The 20,613-nt window shown below is 46.1% G+C and overlaps 1 protein-coding gene across 1 annotated transcript in view; it reads right to left on the reverse strand.

The window, feature by feature from the left end:
• Positions 1-20,244, reverse strand: part of LOC307074225 (copper-transporting ATPase 2-like) — a gene marked incomplete at both ends in the record, with an annotated part of 28,433 nt that extends 8,189 nt beyond the window's left edge. The window contains 20 exon segments of the mRNA XM_079734244.1: positions 1,930-2,133; positions 2,645-2,787; positions 3,586-3,722; positions 4,228-4,415; positions 4,694-4,876; positions 5,960-6,154; positions 6,503-6,637; positions 8,212-8,366; positions 8,770-8,897; positions 9,528-9,653; positions 9,969-10,060; positions 13,134-13,367; positions 13,863-14,045; positions 14,322-14,399; positions 14,514-14,675; positions 15,126-15,289; positions 15,591-15,818; positions 17,757-18,414; positions 19,946-20,227; positions 20,230-20,244. Coding sequence (XP_079590370.1) covers positions 1,930-2,133; positions 2,645-2,787; positions 3,586-3,722; positions 4,228-4,415; positions 4,694-4,876; positions 5,960-6,154; positions 6,503-6,637; positions 8,212-8,366; positions 8,770-8,897; positions 9,528-9,653; positions 9,969-10,060; positions 13,134-13,367; positions 13,863-14,045; positions 14,322-14,399; positions 14,514-14,675; positions 15,126-15,289; positions 15,591-15,818; positions 17,757-18,414; positions 19,946-20,227; positions 20,230-20,244 — 3,690 coding nt within the window.
• Positions 20,245-20,613: the final 369 nt, after the last annotated feature.

Consider the following 20,613-nt stretch of genomic DNA (forward strand, 5'->3'; position numbering starts at 1 on the left):
GCATTTCATATGATCTGCTCACTGCAAGTAAATATTATTATTATTATTATTATTATTATTATTATTATTATTATTATTATTATTAATAATAATAATAGGTATGTTGATTTGTTGTTGCTGTTGGTTACTATGAACAAAATAATTTCCTTATGGGAAATAGCCCACATGCCTTTACTTTTTGTGTTGGAATGAAATTATATAATGAAACTTAGAATCTATGGTACATTGTCAAATTCAAGACTGCTAGGCTTGATATGCTTTGTTAGTGTTTTCTTTGTTGCATCAATTTGGACCATTGGACCAAAGCCAATGTAATTCAAATACAATTATCAAAATAAAAGGCCTCAAGTTGGAAGTAAAATCTTGGCTGTGTTTTTTCTCTCAACGCTTCTATAGGTAGATCTTGCCTTTCACCAAGGCTGAGGCCAGGGATCTTGGGCTTAAAAAGGTTGATGACCACTGGGCTAGACAAAGGACCAATCAAAAGTCTAAAACTACAACCGGTTGCACATCAATGTAAAGACGACTGCATAGTCGTCGTATTGGTTGTAAATGATTTCCCCTTGTTTTGGTACATTTGTTTATATTGGTTTGTTGGGAGGTAAAAGGTGGCATATGTTAAGAAAATATATATATCATATGCAGTATGAAATTGCTGATAATTTTGACCGTAGGTTACAAGTGTACCGTATTTTCCGCACTATAAGGCGCACTTAAAAGCCGGTAATTTTCTCAAAAAACGACAGTGCGCCTTATAATCCGGAGCGCCTTATATATGGATCAATTGGTTAATTGGTTGATCCATACTGGTTGTAAACGGCGCTCTGTCAAAATGTTTCAGTATGAAAAACCAATAAAAACAATTTAATAATAATAATAAAATGTTTCACTACGACTACGATAAAGCCACACCGCTTGCAGCATTACGGCTATCGTAGTCAGTGCACACAGCATTTTACTGCGCTTACTCACAGTCCCACACCACGTCACGTATAAAGACTCCAAAATGGCACCTTCCAAGAGACACACTTACGACGCAGAGTTCAAGCTCAAGGCTGTCAGTCACGCAGTAGAAAATGGGAATAGAGCAGCAGCGAGAGAATTCAACATTAATGAATCAATGGTACGGAAGTGGAGGACGCAAGAAGATTACCTGCGCCAAGTAAAGAAAACTAAACAGAGTTTCCGAGGGAACAAAGCAAGATGGCCACAGTTAGAGGACAAACTCGAACAGTGGGTTGTTGAACAGAGAGCAGCAAGTAGAAGTGTCTCTACAGTCACTATTCGAATGAAGGCAACAGCGCTAGTACGGGAAATGAACATCGATGAATTTCGAGGCGGTCCTTCTTGGTGCTTTCGTTTTATGAAAAGACGTAAACTCTCCATCCGCAGACGAACTACCGTCTACCGTCTCTCCATCTCGTGGATGCATAACGCATCCCCAGTCAAACGTTTGACTGCAGTATCTTCTATGCTATGCGCCTTATAACCCGGTGCGCCCTATTTATGAAAAAAGTTCTAAAATAGGTCATTCATTGAAGGTGCGCCTTATAATCCGGTGCGCGTTATAGTGCGGGATATACGGTAGGTTTACTTTCTCTTCTCTTATTATCGTTTTATTTAAATGTTATCAACCTGACAACCTGCTGAAAACACCTAGCAAACTTCTGACAAACCCCAGCTGAAAGAACAGTCCTTTAATGGAAAACAAGGTGGAAACCTTTGAAAACTTGGAAAATAAAAGAAAGAATATTTGTCCAAAGGAAAAGAGTTGTGTATTGCGTCCTATGTTTTCCTTAGCCTATGTTTTCCTTTTCCTTTCCATTTTACCTATTCAGGCAGACATTGAGGCAGAAAAGCCAGGAGAACTCGACAGTTAGTAATGCAAATATTGTTACGAAAGTATGAAAATGGCGTTCCCGAGCTCACCCGGATCAGGACAACGTCGGCGGCCTCGATGGCCACGTCGGTGCCTGTGCCGATGGCCATGCCCACGTCAGCACGCGCCAGGGCGGGCGAGTCGTTGACCCCGTCCCCCACCATGGCCACGCGGAGCCCCTTCTCCTGCAGCTCCTGCACCTTGGCCACCTTGTGGGACGGCAGCACCTCCGCAAACACCTTCCTGATGCCCACCTGGGGGGTCCGGGGAGACACACGCACAGTCAGGGGCTCAGGGAAGCAAACTCGAAGACAGACAACTAATTCAGCCACTCGAAAGAACTGAAAGACAGACAGGTAGACAATTAATACATTGATTATAAAAACAAAAAGAGAGACAGGCAGATGGTCAATACATCAGTTAAAAAAACTGAAAGACGGACGGACAATACGTCAAGTCAAACAAACAAACAGACAAATAATCAGACATCCACTTAAAAAATAAAGAAAGACAGACAGGCAGAAAATCAATTACTAGATAAAAATAAAGACAGACAGACAGACAAACCAACAGGAAAGTTATCAATACACCCATTAAAAAGGCCCAAAGCAATCTAAAACGAGACCAAACCCATCCCTAACGTACTCATCTCCAAGTCTACATTGTTCTTAGTTTACATCTTTGCAATGCATTCAGACCGTCCATGTGTGTATATGTGTGCGTGCTTGTGTGTGTGTACATGCGTGTGTGTGTTTGTGCGTTCACCTGTGCGGCGATGGCCTTGGCGGTGCGCCGGTTGTCCCCGGTGATCATGACAACCTCGATGCCCATGCTCTGGAGCGTATGCATGGCCAACGCCGACTCCACCTTCACTGTGTCGGCGATGGCCAGCATGGCGCACATCATACCTGCACGCACACAAACACACACACACACACACACACACACACACACACGACAGCGCACACAAAACACAAAAGTTTACTGTAGAGCTTAAGAAAAACCTTGACCTATAGGGACAGCTTTATTCTAAAATATAGTACAGATATCCTATATATATAGTTAACTATAGTATACATTAGTACATTAGTAAAAATATTACAAAAAAAAATGCTAAAACATCTGTATCTTCTTCGGTCTATTTCACTAATCTGGGATATCCAAATAGTACCGATAGCATTACTTGCAAAAGCAGTAACAGTAGTAGAAGTAGTAGTAGTAGTATTAGTATAGTAGTAATAGTAGTTGAAGCAGTAGTAGCAGTACTGGCAGTAGTAGTAGTAGCAGTAGAAGCTGTAGTAGTAATAGTAGTAGAAGTAGTAATAGTAGTAGTAGTAGCAGCAGTACTAGTAGCATTAGTAGTAGTACTAACAGTAGCAGTAGTAGCAGTAGCAGCAGTACCGTCTATGGCCAACATCTGTTTCCTCTTCGGTCTATTTCGCTAATCTGGGATATCCAATTAGTACCAATAGCAGTACTGGCAGTAGCAGTAGTAGAAGAACTAGTAGTAGTAGTAGCAGTAGTAGCAGTACTGGCAGTAGTAGTAGTAGTACTGGCATTAGTAGTATTAGTAGTAGCACTATCAGCAGTAGTAGCAGTAGTAGTACTAGCAGTAGTAGTACTATTAGTAGTAGTTCTATTATTAGTAGTAGTAGTAGTTCTAGCAGCAGTAGTAGCAGCAGTAGCAGAAGTAGTAGCAGCAGTACCGTCTATGGCCACCAGGATGGCGGTCTGTCCTTTGTTCTCGTGGCTGGACATGGCGGCATTGATGTCCGCTCCGATGTGGTGGCCGTTCCTCCTCATCCACTCTCTGTTGCCAATCAGCACCGAGTACGACCCGCCGCTGCCTGCTGGGGAGACGCCAGTCAACGCGTTACAGAACCATTGAAGAACGTTACAGAACCAGTGCAAACTATCGCTTGTTTGATCATAGATACGTTTGACAGATTAGGTCAAATGGTAAATGAACTGCATTTATATCTCATGTGCATAAATTAAGTGTCGGGCTACAACATACAATAAGTCGGTACAATAAGTGCCAGGACTTAAAACATACAATAAGTGTGTACATTAAATGCCAGGACAGACAACATATAATAAGTGGATAAATTAAGTGCCAGGACGTACAACATACAATAAGTCCGTAAGACGGGTGTTTTTAGGAGAGAAAGTGAGGAGGGGCGACGGGGGGTAAGGGAGGAGGCCAGTGAGCGACTCTGCGGTCCTGACATCGGCAGGGAGCTCGTTCCACCGTTGCAGTGCCAAAACAGAGAAGAGTTGTGACTTCATTGTTCGACCGCGCACACACACACACACACACACACACACACACACACACACGCACACACCTACCTGTGGTGCGGGGCTGGCCATCTGCGGTCAGTAGGCTCTCGACCGTGGTCGCCCCCTGCAGGTGGACCACCACCTCGGGGGCCGCTGCCACTAGCTGCTCCACGTTGGACACGCGGCAGCTGATCCCACAACCCGGGACCGCCTGGAAGTCCTGGCAGTAGCCCAGCACAGCCGCGCCCAGCTCCTGTGCCACCACACCCACGGGATCCGGGGGGGGGGGGGGGGGGGGGGGGGGGGGGGGGGGGGGGGGAGTGTATGTGTTAGCGTTTGGATTTGGTTGAAAAGGTGTAGCGCTCAGCAAACCGCTTAGCAACCAAAAAGGTGGAGCGCTCAGCTAAACAGTTAGCCATCAAAAAGGTGTAGTGCTCAGCTAACCGGTAACTATCCAAAGGACACAAGACGTGGGGTCCTCCACCTGAGGTCCCATTGGGTGGCCCCGCCACCCCCGGTCCCCAGGCTCACCTCTTTGCAGTGCTTGGCCACAGCCACACCCAGGGGGTGCTCGCTGCTGGCCTCGGCGGTGCCAACCACGGCCAGCACCGTCCTCAGGGGCATTCGGGCCGCCTCCCACAGCACGAGGACCCGCGTCACCCGCGGCACGCCGCAGGTGATGGTGCCCGTCTTGTCGAACATCACCACCTTGACCTGAACATGGGAACGGGGGGGGGCATTTTTAATGGAATGCATTTAAACAGCACTTTTCTAACCAGTGGCCACTCAAAGCGCTTTACAATATCGCCTCACATTCACCTGTTCATTCACACATTCACACACTGATGGGGGAGTCAACCACGCAGGGAGACAGCCAGCTTGTCAGGAGCAGTCAGGTTGAGGCGTCTTGCTCAGGGACACCTCGACACTAGGAGGAGCCGGGGATTGAACTAGCAACCTTGCGGTTACCAGCCCACCAGCTCTACCTCCTGAGCAACATGCCTCCTAGTTGTTGTTGATGTTTAAACCCTGCAGGTTCCTCTCCCCTAGCTGGCCAGAGGGCAAGGAGGAGTCCCTATAAACTGAGCTCAGCGGGTCAGAGGAGCCCACTCTAGAATAGATAACACACATCCAGTACGGTCGCTGATTTATCCATCAGCTCCTCTGCATCACATAAGTCCACACGAGATGTCGAGATGTTCCCAGACGAACATGGCACCAGGGGATCAGACAGCTGCTGTCTCTCTCTGCTCACTATGTCATTTACATTTACATTTAGTGCATTTAGCAGACGCTTTTATCCAAAGCGACTTTCAATAAGTACATTTGTCAGAAGAAGATGAAACAACCATATATCACTGTCGGTACGGTAAGGATGTTCATAGAACCAAGGGCCAAGCACTAACAATCACTAGGTCAACCCATTCCCCGTATAAACAGAGATAGCTAGGATAAGATGCTACACAACTAAGTACTATAACTAAGTATGACATACAATAAGTGCGTACATTAAAGGGCCAACGTTCACGCAACACAAGGGGGTTACGGACCCGTTACGTCCTTGCGGACCCTCCTTGCATCCTTGCGTCCAAGGGCCTGACGTGTGTCTCCCAAAAATGTTAACCTTAGGGCTGTGATTGGTCTGCTCACTAAAACTCGACGCAGAACCAAAATAGGTTCACGACTGCGTTGATGTGTGAGGAAAGCTTTGTTTCCTCATACATGCAAATATGTATGCGTGTGTGTGTTTGCGTGTATATGTACGTGTGCGTCTATATGTACGTTAGAGCTTGTTACCTTGTGGGCCATCTCCAGGGGCTCCCCCCCCTTGATGAGGATGCCGTTCTGCGCCCCCACCCCCGTGCCCACCATGACGGCCGTCGGGGTCGCCAGCCCCAGGGCGCAGGGGCAGGCGATGGACAGCACCGTGATTGACGCTTGGAAGGCGAAGCGCATGATCACGTCTGTGCGGGGGATGTCCGGGTCATAGCCCTACCGTGGAGCAAGGACGCACACACACACACACACACACACACACACACACACACACACACAGACACAGACACACATATTTTTACAAGCCGTCATCATGATAAGTGTCCACACATCTTTTTTCAAAATGCGTTACATTTCGCTTTAAGGTCAGAGTAAAAAAGGTTTAACCAAGCGGCCATCTTGGTTGTAAATGCTAGCTGGGTGGGGAGGAACTGAATGCAGTTTACTTTACCAAGCTAGAATTTAGAACCAATAAAGCCCATAGGCTGTCTTCATGAGACGAGTCATGACCCCCCTCCACCACCACCACCACCACCACCATCCCCGCCCTGTCAACACCCTTACAGGAAAGTTGTCTTTGACAATGTCGAAGTTGATGAAGCCAATTGCTAGCCATGCCAGCAGCGTTAGGACGGACACAATGACGATAAATGGAACAAAGTAGCCACTTAGCCGGTCTGCAAACTGCTGGATAGGAGCCTGGAAGTGAGGGAGGGAGGGGGGGAGGGAGGGAGAGAGAGCGGAGACAGACAGAGAGAGGGGAAGGGTGAGAGAGAAAAAGGTAGATGGAGAGAGATTTAGACTATTTTATTACTTACATTTTTGCATCGTATTTCACTTTGGTGATTCGGCGCTGAAAATATAAAGGCAGGCCTGCATGCAGCTTGACGGTCAGAGTGATGGACAAAGATAAACATAAGCAGACGTACAAAGAAACAAAGTCAGCCAGCTTGAGGTCTTTCACACATGAACTCAGGCTGAACCGCGGAGCATCAGGTCTAGAGTTGATCTGGACTTGGCCTTTCACACACACACGCAACACACCGCTGGAGATAAGCCTCAACACACTTGTTCACACATTCTCTGTTTACTCTTGGTGAGGGGTGTAGGAGGCAGGAGGTTACGCAGAAAGCAGACGCCGTTGCAGTGTTTTGTTTACAACACGTCGTAGGTGACAAGTGAGGTTCTGTGAGGATGAGTCTTTTTGAAGGGAGACGTGTCCGCGAAACAAACAGAAGAGTGGAAAACAGCAACAAATTAGAACGCAAAATACAGACGAGAAGAGCAAAGTACGAGGCTCCCGATTTCGTGCCAGTCGCATTATAGAAAAGTCATCAATACATCAGACTTTACACCAGGAGCCCGGTGGATTAAACTTCAGACTTTACACCACGGGCCCGGTTGGTTAAACTACAGACTTTAAACCAGTGGACCAGCGGGTTAAACTCCAGTCTTGCACCAGGGGCCCAATGGGTTAAATTTCAGACTTTACAGTAGGGGCCCAGTGCGTTAAACTACAGACTTTATAACATGGACCCGGTGGGTTAAACTACAGACTTCACTCTAGGGGCCTGGTTGGTTAAACTACAGACTTTACACCAGGGGCCCGGTCGGTTAAACTACAGACTTTACTCTAGGGGCCCGGTGGGTTAAACTACAGACTTTACTCTAGGGGCCCGTTGGGTTATGGCGCATTTCCACCGAGCGCTGCGGTTAGGTGCGGTACAGTGAGGTGCGGTTAGGGGCGGCTCGCGTTTCCACCACCGACAGTACCCTTAAGGTAGGGCGGGGCCGGATGGCGATAACCAGGGCAGCTACGTAAGCATCGTGACATCATAGCAGCCCGACACAGTGTAGCCTGCTAATAAATTCACTGGAAAAGAAGAATGTGACACATGAAACAAAGAGCAGCAATGTAGGACGTTTTTCTTTAATAAACGGGTGGGTTATACTACAGCCTTTACACCAGGGGCCCGGTGGGCTGAACTCCAGCGTTTACACTAGGGGCCCGGGGCGTTAAACTCCAGACTTTACACTAGGGGCCCGGTGGGTTGAACTCCAGAGTTTACACTAGGGGCCCGGTGGGTTGAACTCCAGAGTTTACACTAGGGGCCCGGTGCGTTAAAATCCAGACTTTACACTAGGGGCCCAGTAGGTTATCCCGGAGGTGAGGGTTTTACATTACATTTTTGTCCACACATCCAGCCTCACTGGGGATTATCTGGAGAATGTGTGAAAGGCCTGTGATGGGTGTAGACTACAGACGGCCTCACCTTGGAGGTTTGGGCCTCCTCCACCAGCTTCACAATCTGGGAGAGGGTGGTGTCCGAGCCCACGTGGGTGGCCTCCACCAGCAAGGCCCCCTGGGCGTTGATTGAGCCGGCGATCACCCGGCTACCCACCCGCTTACTGACGGGCATGGGCTCCCCTGGAGAGGGAGAGAATTAACAGGGAAAGAGGGGGAGAGAAGAGGGAGGGAGGGAGAGAGAGAAGGGGGAGAGAGGGAGAGAGAGATACAAAGAGAGACAAGAGAGGGTGAGAGAGAGAGACAGAGAGAGACAGAGAGAGAAGAGAGAGACAGAGAGACACAGAATTGTCCTAAAGACTTAGAAACTCAGCAAGTCCCAGGAGGAATGAATCAAGAAATCAAAAGGATTTTATGTCTAAGTAGCGACAGCGATCCTTTTAGATCTTACAGAGTTAATGAACGACTTCCTACAAACACACAGAGCTAAACAACAACACTAGCTAGGTTCACTTGATTAACATACAACATTATTCCCCAGATCCGACACACAAGGCCCCTTGACGGAGCAGAGGTCCAGGGTTACCTGTGATCAGGGACTCGTCTGCCATGGAACTGCCCTCCATCACCCTCCCGTCCACGGGGAACCGCCCCCCCGGAGACACCTTCACCACATCCCCCCGGTGCACCAGCTCCACCAAAACCTGATCCTCACTGCGGCCACGCACACACACACACACACACACACACACACACACACACACACACACACACACACACACACACACACACACACACACACACACACACACACACACATACAGACGCACGCACACACAGACAAACACACCAGAGTTAGCACTAGCGAGTTAGCCCTAGCGAAGCGGCTAGTGTTGGAGTCAAGTCTTGATTACAACATACAACATGATAACAGCATACATATAATTCAGTTGTACATTTAAAAAAAACACATTTCACTTTCACTGTAAAGAGTGACAATCCAATATATTAAAATGCTGTCCAAATAAAAGTCAGCTGTGTTTTCAGCTACTGTGTGCACAACTCGTTCTGTGGTAATGACAGTTCGATCGGTAGTTAAACATTCATCGGATGAGGTCGGAAACCCTTACATAAAATAACCGTTTGAAAACAGTGAACAGAGGATGTCGGCCACCTGGATCTCTGATTCAGACCACTGTTGTGCTTTAAGTGTTTTTAAAAACACGCCACGAACGCATGCCTCACTACCTGGATCATTCCCCTCACGGACTAAAGTTATGTCCATACCAAGGCGTACACATCACCTACTGATCTATACCCCCATCTATATAGAAGAGGAATAACCTGAGCAGCACTGTAAAAGACTGGTTTTGGAGTTTTAAGGTGGTGGAAGTCCAGACTGTTGCAGCATTCCGTCTCGCTGGTGCAGTGTGTATAACACGGCCCTCAGAAGGAGCAGTCACTGGAGCACTGTGTGACTTGGCATTAAAGGGGCTGTGTCATAATGATGATCAACCCCATAACATAATATCTGGAAATAAAATGTGTGTATTATTCCCGGCCAAAAATTATAATTTTATTACGTTTTACCTTGGCCCATTGCTCTATGGAAAACTGTGTGTGTGTGTGTGTCTGTTTGTGTGTGTGTGGTTGTGAGAGAGAGTGCATGTGTGAGTGAGTGAGTGAGTGAGTGAGTGAGTGAGTGAGTGAGTGAGTGAGTGAGTGAGTGAGTGAGTGAGTGAGTGAGTGAGTGCATGTGTGCATGCGTGTGTGTGTGTGAGGTACCGGAGGATGCAGTGGTCTGGGCCCAGCATGACCACGGTGGCGTCCATCGCCTGGAGGGACATCAGCTTGGCCAGGGCCTCAGACGTCTTGCTCTGAACACCAGCAGAAGATGGCCGGTTATTATTGATAAGAATGACATCACATTGTCATTGATAAGAATGACATCACATTGTTATTTATAAGAATGACATCACATTATCATTAATAAGAATGATATCACAATATCATTAATAAGAATGATATCAAATTATCATTAATAAGAATGACATCACATTATCTTTAATAAGAATGACATCACATTGTTATTGTTAAGAATGACATCACATTGTCATTAATTAGAATGACATCACATTATCATTAATAAGAATGATATCAAATAATCATTAATAAGAATGACATCACATTATTATTGATAATAATGACATCACATTATCACTAATAAGAATGACATCACATTATCATTAATAAGAATGACATCACATTTCCATTAATTACAATGATTTAAAATTATCATTAATAAGAATGACATGACATTATCATTAATAAGAATGACATCACATTATTATCAATAATAATCATGCGAGTGAATTAGTGGATTTTTAAATTCAATTTAAGGAACTTAAATTTCAGAGAATTGTATTTACGTATACAAATTTACTGCTTATGCTTTAAATCTCAATGTAATTTCACAGCTTGTAATGTCAAATGGATGATTCATAAGTATGAGGTTATAAAACGCTCATAACAGTGTTTACAAAGCTTATGATCGTGTTTTTTTGTTTTATACAATCTATAAAGTTGATAATCTACTAACAAACCTCTACTAACAACCTCTACTAACCTCTACTAACAAACCTCAGGTGTGACCTACTATGTTACGGCATTAAACATGGTCAAGATCCCTGTATGATGGCGTATCATCAGCTTGCTAGTTAGCTTTTTCCATGTAGAATCATCATCTAGCATCAGGTCGTGGCACCATTCTTTATGAGATATTGTGTCTAGGACAGATGAGACTTCTAAATGTAGTAGCACACAATATGTGTAGAATAGAATGTTATTTAATATAAGCAAATGATGAAGTGAAACTTCCTTTTAGGACACGTCGGCCAGCGAAATATTTGATTTAATATTAGAACAGGATCATGGGAAAGTACAGGCAGCAAAGTTACCAAGGATACAGTCAGGGAGACAATGGGTGAACAAGATTCTTAAAGGGAAACGTTTGCATTGTGGGTAGGGAAAAAACAGGTAACAAAGAGTAAGTGGGAGTGACCATCCTGGAGAGTTTAGGATTTGCGGGAGAGGCCAAGTTAAAATGCAATACACTATGGGGGAAGTGGACATGTCTGCAAGACTGCAATACAGTTAAACAAATCTACACAACAAAGAAGCCAGTAGATTGGCCTGGCCTCAGTATCAGACTCAGTGGCTCCAGTGGGAATGCAAATCCTAACATCTCTCAGTTAGAGAGAGGAAGCGTGGTATCTTAAGGTCCAAGGAGAATGTAAACAGTTCCTGTTAGATTGACTAGTAATTATGTAAACAAGGTTAATGTAATTTTATAATTGTGTATTATGGTCAGTGATGGGAATAACGGCGTTATAAACAACCGCGTTGCTAACTGTGTTAATCTTTTCAGTGAGAAGTAATCTAATTGGATTACTCTTCCCATCATTATAGCACTGTCACCGTTACTTCCTAAAAATGCAGCGCATTACTATAATTTAAGAATTGTTTTCATCAGACCCACTAGTTCTCGCTCTCTCTCTTTACTGTTCTTCCTTGGTTAGTAGGTACGAGACAATCGCCTTAATGAAAGGATTGGCTGAGATAGAGAGATACATGTCACGGTAAGCCAATCAGAGGTAGAGTTGGGCGGTTATTGTTTACACACATTCGAAGCACGTATAGTCGGACACACGATACAAGTGAGTCAACATGAAACTGGAATGGCGAACCTAAATAATCCAAAAACAGCCATCTTTAAATGGAAGTATAGTATAGCCATTACTTTTCCCTCCAACAAATTAATAGAACGTGTGTAATTGTGAAATGCACATAATGCCAGTTCGGTGTAAAGTAATTCATACATCTTTCAACGATGCATGCTTCCGTGCATCCCACGCTTCCATGCATGAACATGCACATGTATTTTGAGTTCCGTTACAGAGGGGCGGGGGTGGACATGGGGTCCAAATTATTTGACACATTTGATCATTTAAAAATGTACTTGAAAGTAAACGCAATAGTTACTTTCCACAGTAACTAGATACTTTTATAATTTGATTATAATATAACACTGATTATAGTTATGATTAATATTTCCACGACAGCATACAAGAGTCTCCTCTCTAGTCTTGTGAGCACCAATCATAGCGCTACAGAGTCTTCTAACAGTTTTGCGCCCTTGCATGAACGCTAGGCCACTCTGCAAAGAGAGCAGATGTACTTGACAAGAGGTCTGTGTGATCTTACAACCAGTTGTTGCTGGGAAAGGTAAAAAAGAAAAGGATAACTCTTTGGAATTACTGATGGGAAAAATAGTCTGCCTAGTTACTTGAACAGATAAACTGAGACGGAGAGGAGATAAAATTGTCGGCACGAGGGCCTCGGATTTATTTAGTAAGGTGAAAAAGGTTATACTGAGCTATAGAGGGTAAGAGATCGATCGAGCGAAAATGTCTAAGTCCCTAACAGCGCTGAGGTCGTCTGGAGCTTCGCCTCTGTAGAGGTTCTGCTTCAAATGAGCGTAATGTCCTTCTGGGTGTATCAGTCTTATGTGTTTTCTTCTAGCGAATTGCGTGTTGCGAGTTGTGTGTGTCAAGGCTGGTGTGGGGGTTTCTCGAGAGCACCTGCCTGGCCTTGAGCACCCCTGGATGTGGCCGAGTGTTATCAGCAGATAGATTTGAATGAGTGTGTGCATTGTGTGAGCATCTGACGGCCCCTATCGTTGGGACATGTGGTCTTCACCATGGGCCTTAACGTGTGCCTATATCTGTACTGTATATGTGGTGTGTTTGTTAGGTTATTTTGGCCATCATTACCCATAACAATAATCCCCTAGGTAGCTAGCATATCCAACTAACAACCTAGCTAGCTTTTACAACTACCTAGCTAGCTCCCTACGAATGCTCGTGACCTTCCGACCACCAATCCAATCACCTTGGCCACATGCTCCAGCCATCTCCCGAGGGCGATGAAGACGAAGAGCATAGGCGGCGTGTCGAAGAAGGTGACTGGGCTCTTGGCCGCGCCCTCCGCCATGGCGACGACCAGCACCACGCACGAGTACACGTAGGCGATGGACGTGGCGAGCACAATCAGGACGTCCATGTTGGCCGTGTAGTGGCGCAGCGAGCGGTATGCCTGGACGTAGAAGTAGCGGCCTCCGAAGATCTAGGGCAGAAGATACACAGTGACCTCGGTTTACATGAGGAGGAGATGAAGACCTCACGTTACATGAGGAGGAGATGAAGATATCACAGTGACCTTGGTTTACATGAGGAGGAGATGAAGACCTCAGGTTACATGAGGAGGAGATGAAGATAACACAGGGACCTAGGGCTACATGAGGAGGAGATGAAGACCTCGGGTTACATGAGTATATGAGGATCAGACGATTTAGATTGGTTTACATTAGGTTAGATTTGAAATGGTTAATGTTGGATTAGAATTAAGAATAAAATAATCAATTGAATAAATCTGGTGTGGATGTACGACCACTTTAATAATCAGAATTAGATATCAATTTAATCGATGATATTGGGCCATCTGGGAAGGAAACCTTTGATTAGTTTGGCTGAGTACCATGCTCACACAGGACGCTCAATGTGCACTTGCTTTGGGGCCCTACACTGCGCAGGAGGCCCCCAGTATGGGGTTACTGGGTACCTGTACAGGGGTACAGAGGAGGAAGAAGGCCAGGTTGAGGATGGAGAGGCCGGGCAGCACGTTCTGCTCCTCGGGCATGGCTCCTCCGTGTTCTCCATGCTGACTGTCCATCACCATCATGTAGATCATCAAGCCCATCACCGGCACGCCAAACAGCAGGCTCAGCAGGAAGGAGCTCTTCCACCTGGACACCAAGGATTCATCAAGTCTTCACGCAACACCCATTTTCTTTACTCTAGTACTCTGTTTCAAGTACTTCATGAAATATACTTCAGGATCACAATTTTACATTGATTAATCAATCATTATTCATCAAAGTATCTATTTTATATCTTGGCTGCAAGATTTGCAATAAGTGTTGAAACAATTAGTTGATTCGTAGTTAAATTACAAAAAATATATATTTTAATTTAGATATTTATGTTGTCATTTATTAAAGAAATATGAAGAAATGGATACTTGCTGTTTAATCTCTTTAGAGTGGTCGATGTAATTTTGATGGCTTGATTTTCGAAGCATGGCCCCAAACCCCATTTGCTGGCGTTAAGAAGAACATAAATAACAGAGAAAGGATTAGGGTGCCATCTTTGTTATTGTTGTTGTCGTCATAGTAGTCATAGTTGTTCTGTCTTAGACGTGGTTCTGCACTACCTCGATGGTCCTGATGATGTCGCGAGCACCAATCAATTCGGGGTCAAACCGAATGTTAGCTTTGTTGGTTGCCAGGGCGACAGAGGCCGCCAGGACCCCTCTGGTACTGGTGAGTCTGGACTCGATGCTGTGCACGCACGACGCACACGTCATCCCTGTCACCTGGACATGGAGCAGGGGAGCACCGAGTTATTACACTCCTTGGTATTGGTGTTGATAGCCACGCAATGATGACTACATTGTTTTTTATTGTGACCCACTTTCCCAATAAACAATGCAGATCCATTATTTTTTCGGATATGAGTGTGATATTTTTTTAATGCTTTTTTAATACTCATGAAAATTCAAAACAGGAATTTTAATTTTTTGAAATTCTAAAAAGTTTGAAACCTAACAGAATTTGAAAAAAAAAAATTCTTTCTTCAAATTTGTCAAAAACATTTCTTAACCAAGTCTGAATACTATGAAGTTGTTTGGGAAACTGTAATTCAAAAAAGAATAACACTGATTTCATCAGGGAGCAGGTAGAGGGTTAGCGGGCATCAAGGCTGCGGACACAGAGTGTTGGAACACCCTGACCATGCGACTATCCTCCACTGGATGAAGTCTCACCGTGAGGGCCAGCTTCCCTTGGGTGGCCGCGTCATCCTCAAGGAGCGAAGCCCCAAAGCCCAGCTCCTCGATGAGCTGTATCACAGCCATGGCGTCAAGCAGGTCCGTGTGGTACTTGACCTCCGCCTTGCCCGCCATCAGAGCCACCAACACCGACACGATACCTTTTGTTGACACGACACAAAACAAAAAATCATTGTGCGCCCCAAATATATTCGGCAGATGTTCACAGCATTTTGGCAATAACGTGATAAAATGTTTCTGTTTACTAAAATCAAGTTTCCAGATAATTAAGCATTTTGGAAAGGTTTGGCAAAGTGCGTTCAGGTAAAAGAACATCTCATAGAACAAAGTTTAAATTCTAACAAATTTAGCATGTAGGTCACCGACGGCAATGTTGCATTTCCAGTGGCGCCCCAGCGTGAGCTAGTCATCGGATCATCTTCATCACGATAACGTCCTCACCTCTGTGTTTGAGGAGGTTCCGCTCAATGTTGGCGACACAGGAGGTGCAGGTCATGCCCGTTACACTGATGAAGCACTTCTCTATCTTCAAGGCATCCGACAGGTCACCCAGGTGGCTGTTGAGTGGTCTCTGGGACCCCGTGCTGCTACCCCTGGCCATCGAGCCACGCGTCGGTGAACCCTTGCTCGGGTCAGATGACTTTGCCAGCGGTTTTTGGGTCAAGGGTTCTTAAGAGAGAAAACAATGCTTTAAAGATATATAGGATAGCAATTAAAGGCCCCAACGTGGTAGCGATTGATCATTCCTTCAATACCACTGTTGGAGTGTGCTCGGATGATGGCTGGTTCAAGCAGCCTTGTCTGGCCGAGTCTGATTGGACTCTGGGGCTGGGTGAGGCTGCAGACATGTTGGGCATTGAGTAATCAGTGTGCATAGGTTAAACCAGCCATCACCAGACACACCATGTATCATATTCTGCAACTTTTACAATAAACCGGATGTCAAACATCACCACCCTGAGTCCTTTATGTTTGGAGGAGCCTAATTAAAGTCACCTAGGTGGAGTGTGGCAGTCACCTAGGTTGTGTGTAGCATGGACCTTTGCTACACTGGTGCCCAATGAGGGGGCCTCTACAAACCGCTTGGGATATGGGGGGGTGTCCAGGGACTGGCTACCAACAGCGGCAACGTAGCCCCCCAGCAACAGCCCTTTCCCCAGCAGCTCTGTGGAGCCCAGCGGAGGACAGGGGAGGACGGGGAAGGATGGGGGAGCATGGGGGAGGACGGGATATGCAGCACAGCAAACATCACAAGCGAGGCAACCATCTGTGGCTAGCCGCCCAAGCATGTGGCTACCACCGCAGCCCAGCTGAACCTCAACCCCAGCAGCCACTTCCAGACAGCCCTTCCCACGCCACATACACCAACAACTCCGCCAGGCAAGGCACCAGCCCCAGACTCCGGTCCCCAGGAGGACGGAGGGGGAGGTCAGGGTGGCGGGTCACCCTGGGAGGTGTGGGGACACTGGGGTTCAGGTAATTATTTTATTCTAGAATTCTCTACAATTTCTTTATGGATGGGGGGGGGGCTTCAGTGTTGGGGTATTTGGGTATGTGTGTGTGGATGATGGCTGGTTTAAGCAGCCTCACCTGGCCGAGTCTGATAACAATCCTGTTGCCCATTGAGTTATCAGTGTGCAACAGGTTCAACCATTGATCAACACACACACTCACATGGCAACAAGGAGTACCAGGCCATGTATCACTTTTTGCAACTTTAAAAGAAACCTCCTGTGGTCGGAGGACCTCAATAAAAGTCACTTAGGTGGCGTGGAGCATGGACCTTTAATGCAACCACCATTTCAAACCACATGCTACACATTTATTTCTGGCATAAATTGGTTATATTGCAATAAATTACAGATTATTATACATTAAGGAAAATATTGTAGTGAGCAACGTCAGTATTTCCACAACAAAGCAGCATCACAGCATGTGCCACTTTTTATGATGAATATTCCTTGAACTCAGTTAAACCCCTAAGTATTTGTGACCTTGACACCCGAAATAGAATAATATACCATACAAAATTAACGACTCCAGTTAATTCCCCTCTTTGGCAGACTGCCGTGTCATTAAATCCTACAAAGGAGAAAAAATGGAAAGGAGTCCCAGCCGACATAAGAGCCCTTGGTATCCACTCCAAGGAATACTTGCTCTGGTTTCCCTGGTTACAGAAGGCAACACAGGCTGTGAATTAAAACACATGAACATGTTTCTTCTCCAGCCAGAACAGGGAAGGCAAAATGTGTAACTGTTTTCCATACTTGAATACTACAGAAATGAACGAGGAATGGAAAAGCGAGGAAGCTGTTACAGCTATAGCACTACATTGTAGGAAATGACGGAAAATCTGCTACATCAAGTGTGCTTATCTTTTTTATATGCTGTAAGTTGTGTTTGTTTCGCGTTCAGTTGCTGGCCAGTTTGGCATTTCATGAATCTACATCCTACCTCATGAATCTACAACCATTTTTAGTACTTAGTCCTAGTTTCAAACTTAAAATAAGGAATTTAGGAATTAGAAGAACCCTAAAGGACTTCTTATTTAGTCCAAACGTACAGGACGTGACCGTATCTCACAGCGGCTGTTCCTTGGATCCTAACCTTCTAGGAAGGCCCGGAAGCCCATATCTTCGATGGCGGCCCTGAGCCGCGGTGGCTGGGTCACGCTGGGGTCGAAGGTCACCGTCGCCTTCCCCTCCTCCAGCAACACGGTGACAGAACGCACACCAGGGGCCTGCGCCACCCTCCCCTCGATGGCCCGCACGCAGGACTCGCAGGTCATCCCCACTACCCAGATGCAGACCGTCACCGGGGCCCCCAACACCGGGGCCCCCAACGCCGGGGCCCCCAACGCCGGGGCCCCCAGCACCGGCAGGACCGCTGGGCGCTCCCCGGCCCCCAGCTTGGCGGCGAAGCCCATCTCCCCGATGACGTCTCTGAGGGCGTCCGCCACCATCTCCCGCGGCCGGTCCGCGATCACCGCCGCACCATCCTCCGGGGACGCCCGCACACCGGACACCCCCGCCACCACCCCCACGCGCTCCTCCAAGGAACGGACGCAGGTGCCGCAGGTCATCCCCTCCACGCCGATCCACACGGTCCGGGTCGCTTCCCCTCTGGGGACCTCGGGGAGGTCGGGGACGCGACTGGCGGCATCGTACCGATCGAGGGCAGTTGCGTAGACGGGTACGCTTGGGGCCGGGAGGTACAGCTCGCCCTGGCTCCCGCTCTCGTAGGCCGGGTTGTCATGGCCGCGCTCCTTGGGGGACAGAGCGGGGGGAAGGACATGGGAGAGGCACAGTGTTTTTAAACCTTGGTTTATATTAACAATGTCATGGACTCTATGAGCCCACATTTGTACAATCTGCCAGGATTAGGATCACATGTAAACTTATAATCAAAAGGACGTCAAATGCAAGCCTTTTTAAATCTGTAAAACCATTTGGTGAAATGACTTTGGAAATAAACATTGCCTTAACTTATCTCCACCTGAGAGATGGTGATGAACTAATTTACTGCTTTTCTACTCATACATGGATATTATATTCTGGCAAAACTGCAATTACAGACTGCAGCACCCACTATTGCAGATCAAATTGCCAGAAAACAATGTGTTTGACACGGGCTTCAGCTAACATGAAGGACAAAAGAAATAAAGATTTCGGTCCCATGGAGACTCTCTCGAGGGACCTCATATGGCCCTGAAACACGTGTGTGTGTCTTTAAGATTGTGTGTGTGTGTGTGTGTGTGTGTGCGTGCTTGCGTGTATGTGTGTGTGTGTGTGTTGTGTGTCTTTAAGTGTGTGTGTGTGTGTGTGTGTGTGTGTGTGTGTGTGTTTAAGATAATGTGTGTGCGTGTGTGTTTCATGGAGTTAGTGTGTGTGTGTGTGTGTGTCATGGAGTTAGTGTGTGTCTTTAAGACAGTGTGTGTGTCTGTGTGTGTTTGTGTGTGTGTGTGAGAGAAAGAGGGAGACGTTGCAAGCCTTCCTATAAGCCTCCAAATGTGACTCTACTTAAAGTCAAAAGTAATATATGTTGGACTCTTCAGGGCACCCTCTTGAAAGATGTCTGGTACAAGACAAAGAAATAAAGGCAACATAATAAAAGAGAAAGAAAGAAATGCAACATAATAAAAAAATACATATATATGTCTCTTATGTTTCTGCTGAATCCACTAATTCAGGTTTTAAAAATAAACAAATATATTGCATGAGGCATGTTCAGTTCATCATGACTCTATTCATGACCAGGGGTCACGTCGTGAGGTAAGACAAACACACCACTTGTTTACCGCTGTTCAAAGTGCAACTGTAGCCGTTGCAATTATTGTATTCTATTGTCTATACTGTCATATGTATACATATATATGACAATATATGCAGTTACAATATTTATGTATATTTGTTATATATATGGTAACTTTATATAGTGTTACAATGTAGAGTGTAGCTGCGAAGCATCACGTCGTTATGCATTAGCGTCGTTTATGAAGCAAAATTGGGTCCTGGAAGGTGTCCTGGAAGGGTCTAGTCCCCAATGCACCTCTAAACCATGTAGGGATTCCTACTGCCGGGCCGGCTCATATCATAGGCCCTCAGCACGACACACGTGGTCACTGAAACCACAACTATACACCTATTGCACTTTTAACGCCGCACAAATACAGAGACAGCAACCCCAAAAGAAACCCGGTTCTCATGATGTAGCCTAACACCTCAATGTGTCGCTGCCCAAGAAGTCATAGATGACTAAGAAATGACTTAAATATTAACTCAATTACACACTCCTACCTTGAAGTACGCCGCCCCGGGGGGTCCGTGGCCACGCGCACCGGGCTGCGCCCCCGGTACCGGTTGGATCACCCCAGGTACCGGGTGGACCTCACAGTTGAAGCCCGCGCTGCACACACACTCCACCATGGACATCTGCTCCCCCGCGGCGCGGCACGGCTCGGACACATACTTGGAAAGATTGTTCGGCGACTTGGATTTGAACATATTGGCTGGCTGGATCGTATTGCTCCGCTTTATTTTGACATGTCCAACGTGAGGGGCGAAAGTCCGCGGCGGGTTAGGCGCCTCTGATCAGGGAGCAGTTATAGGCCACTCTGATAAGGGAGAAGTGATTCTGTTCAAACCTGGGAGCAGACGGATGTCGTCACATGCGCCTATTTATAAAGTGTAAATTAAAGGGGTTCATCGATTATGTTTTTCAATATAACTATTTTTGGACAGTATGCTTCTCATACTGTCAACAAACACAAAGCAAAAAAGAAACGAAAAAAATGAAATGTAAGTGAATAAATTCCAAATTAAGAAACGTCACTAGGAAACATCACTGTGTTTAACCAAAGATGGTCTCGTCAACTCTTGTAATTATCTGTAGTCGTCATTTAGTGGACACTATTGTTTTTTTTTTTTTTCTAATTCCCTAGGCCTATCAGTTTCTCCCCTTTGAG

Source organism: Pollachius pollachius (genome assembly GCF_949987615.1).
Source record: "Pollachius pollachius genome assembly, chromosome: 4".
In the NCBI taxonomy this organism is placed as follows: domain Eukaryota; kingdom Metazoa; phylum Chordata; class Actinopteri; order Gadiformes; family Gadidae; genus Pollachius; species Pollachius pollachius.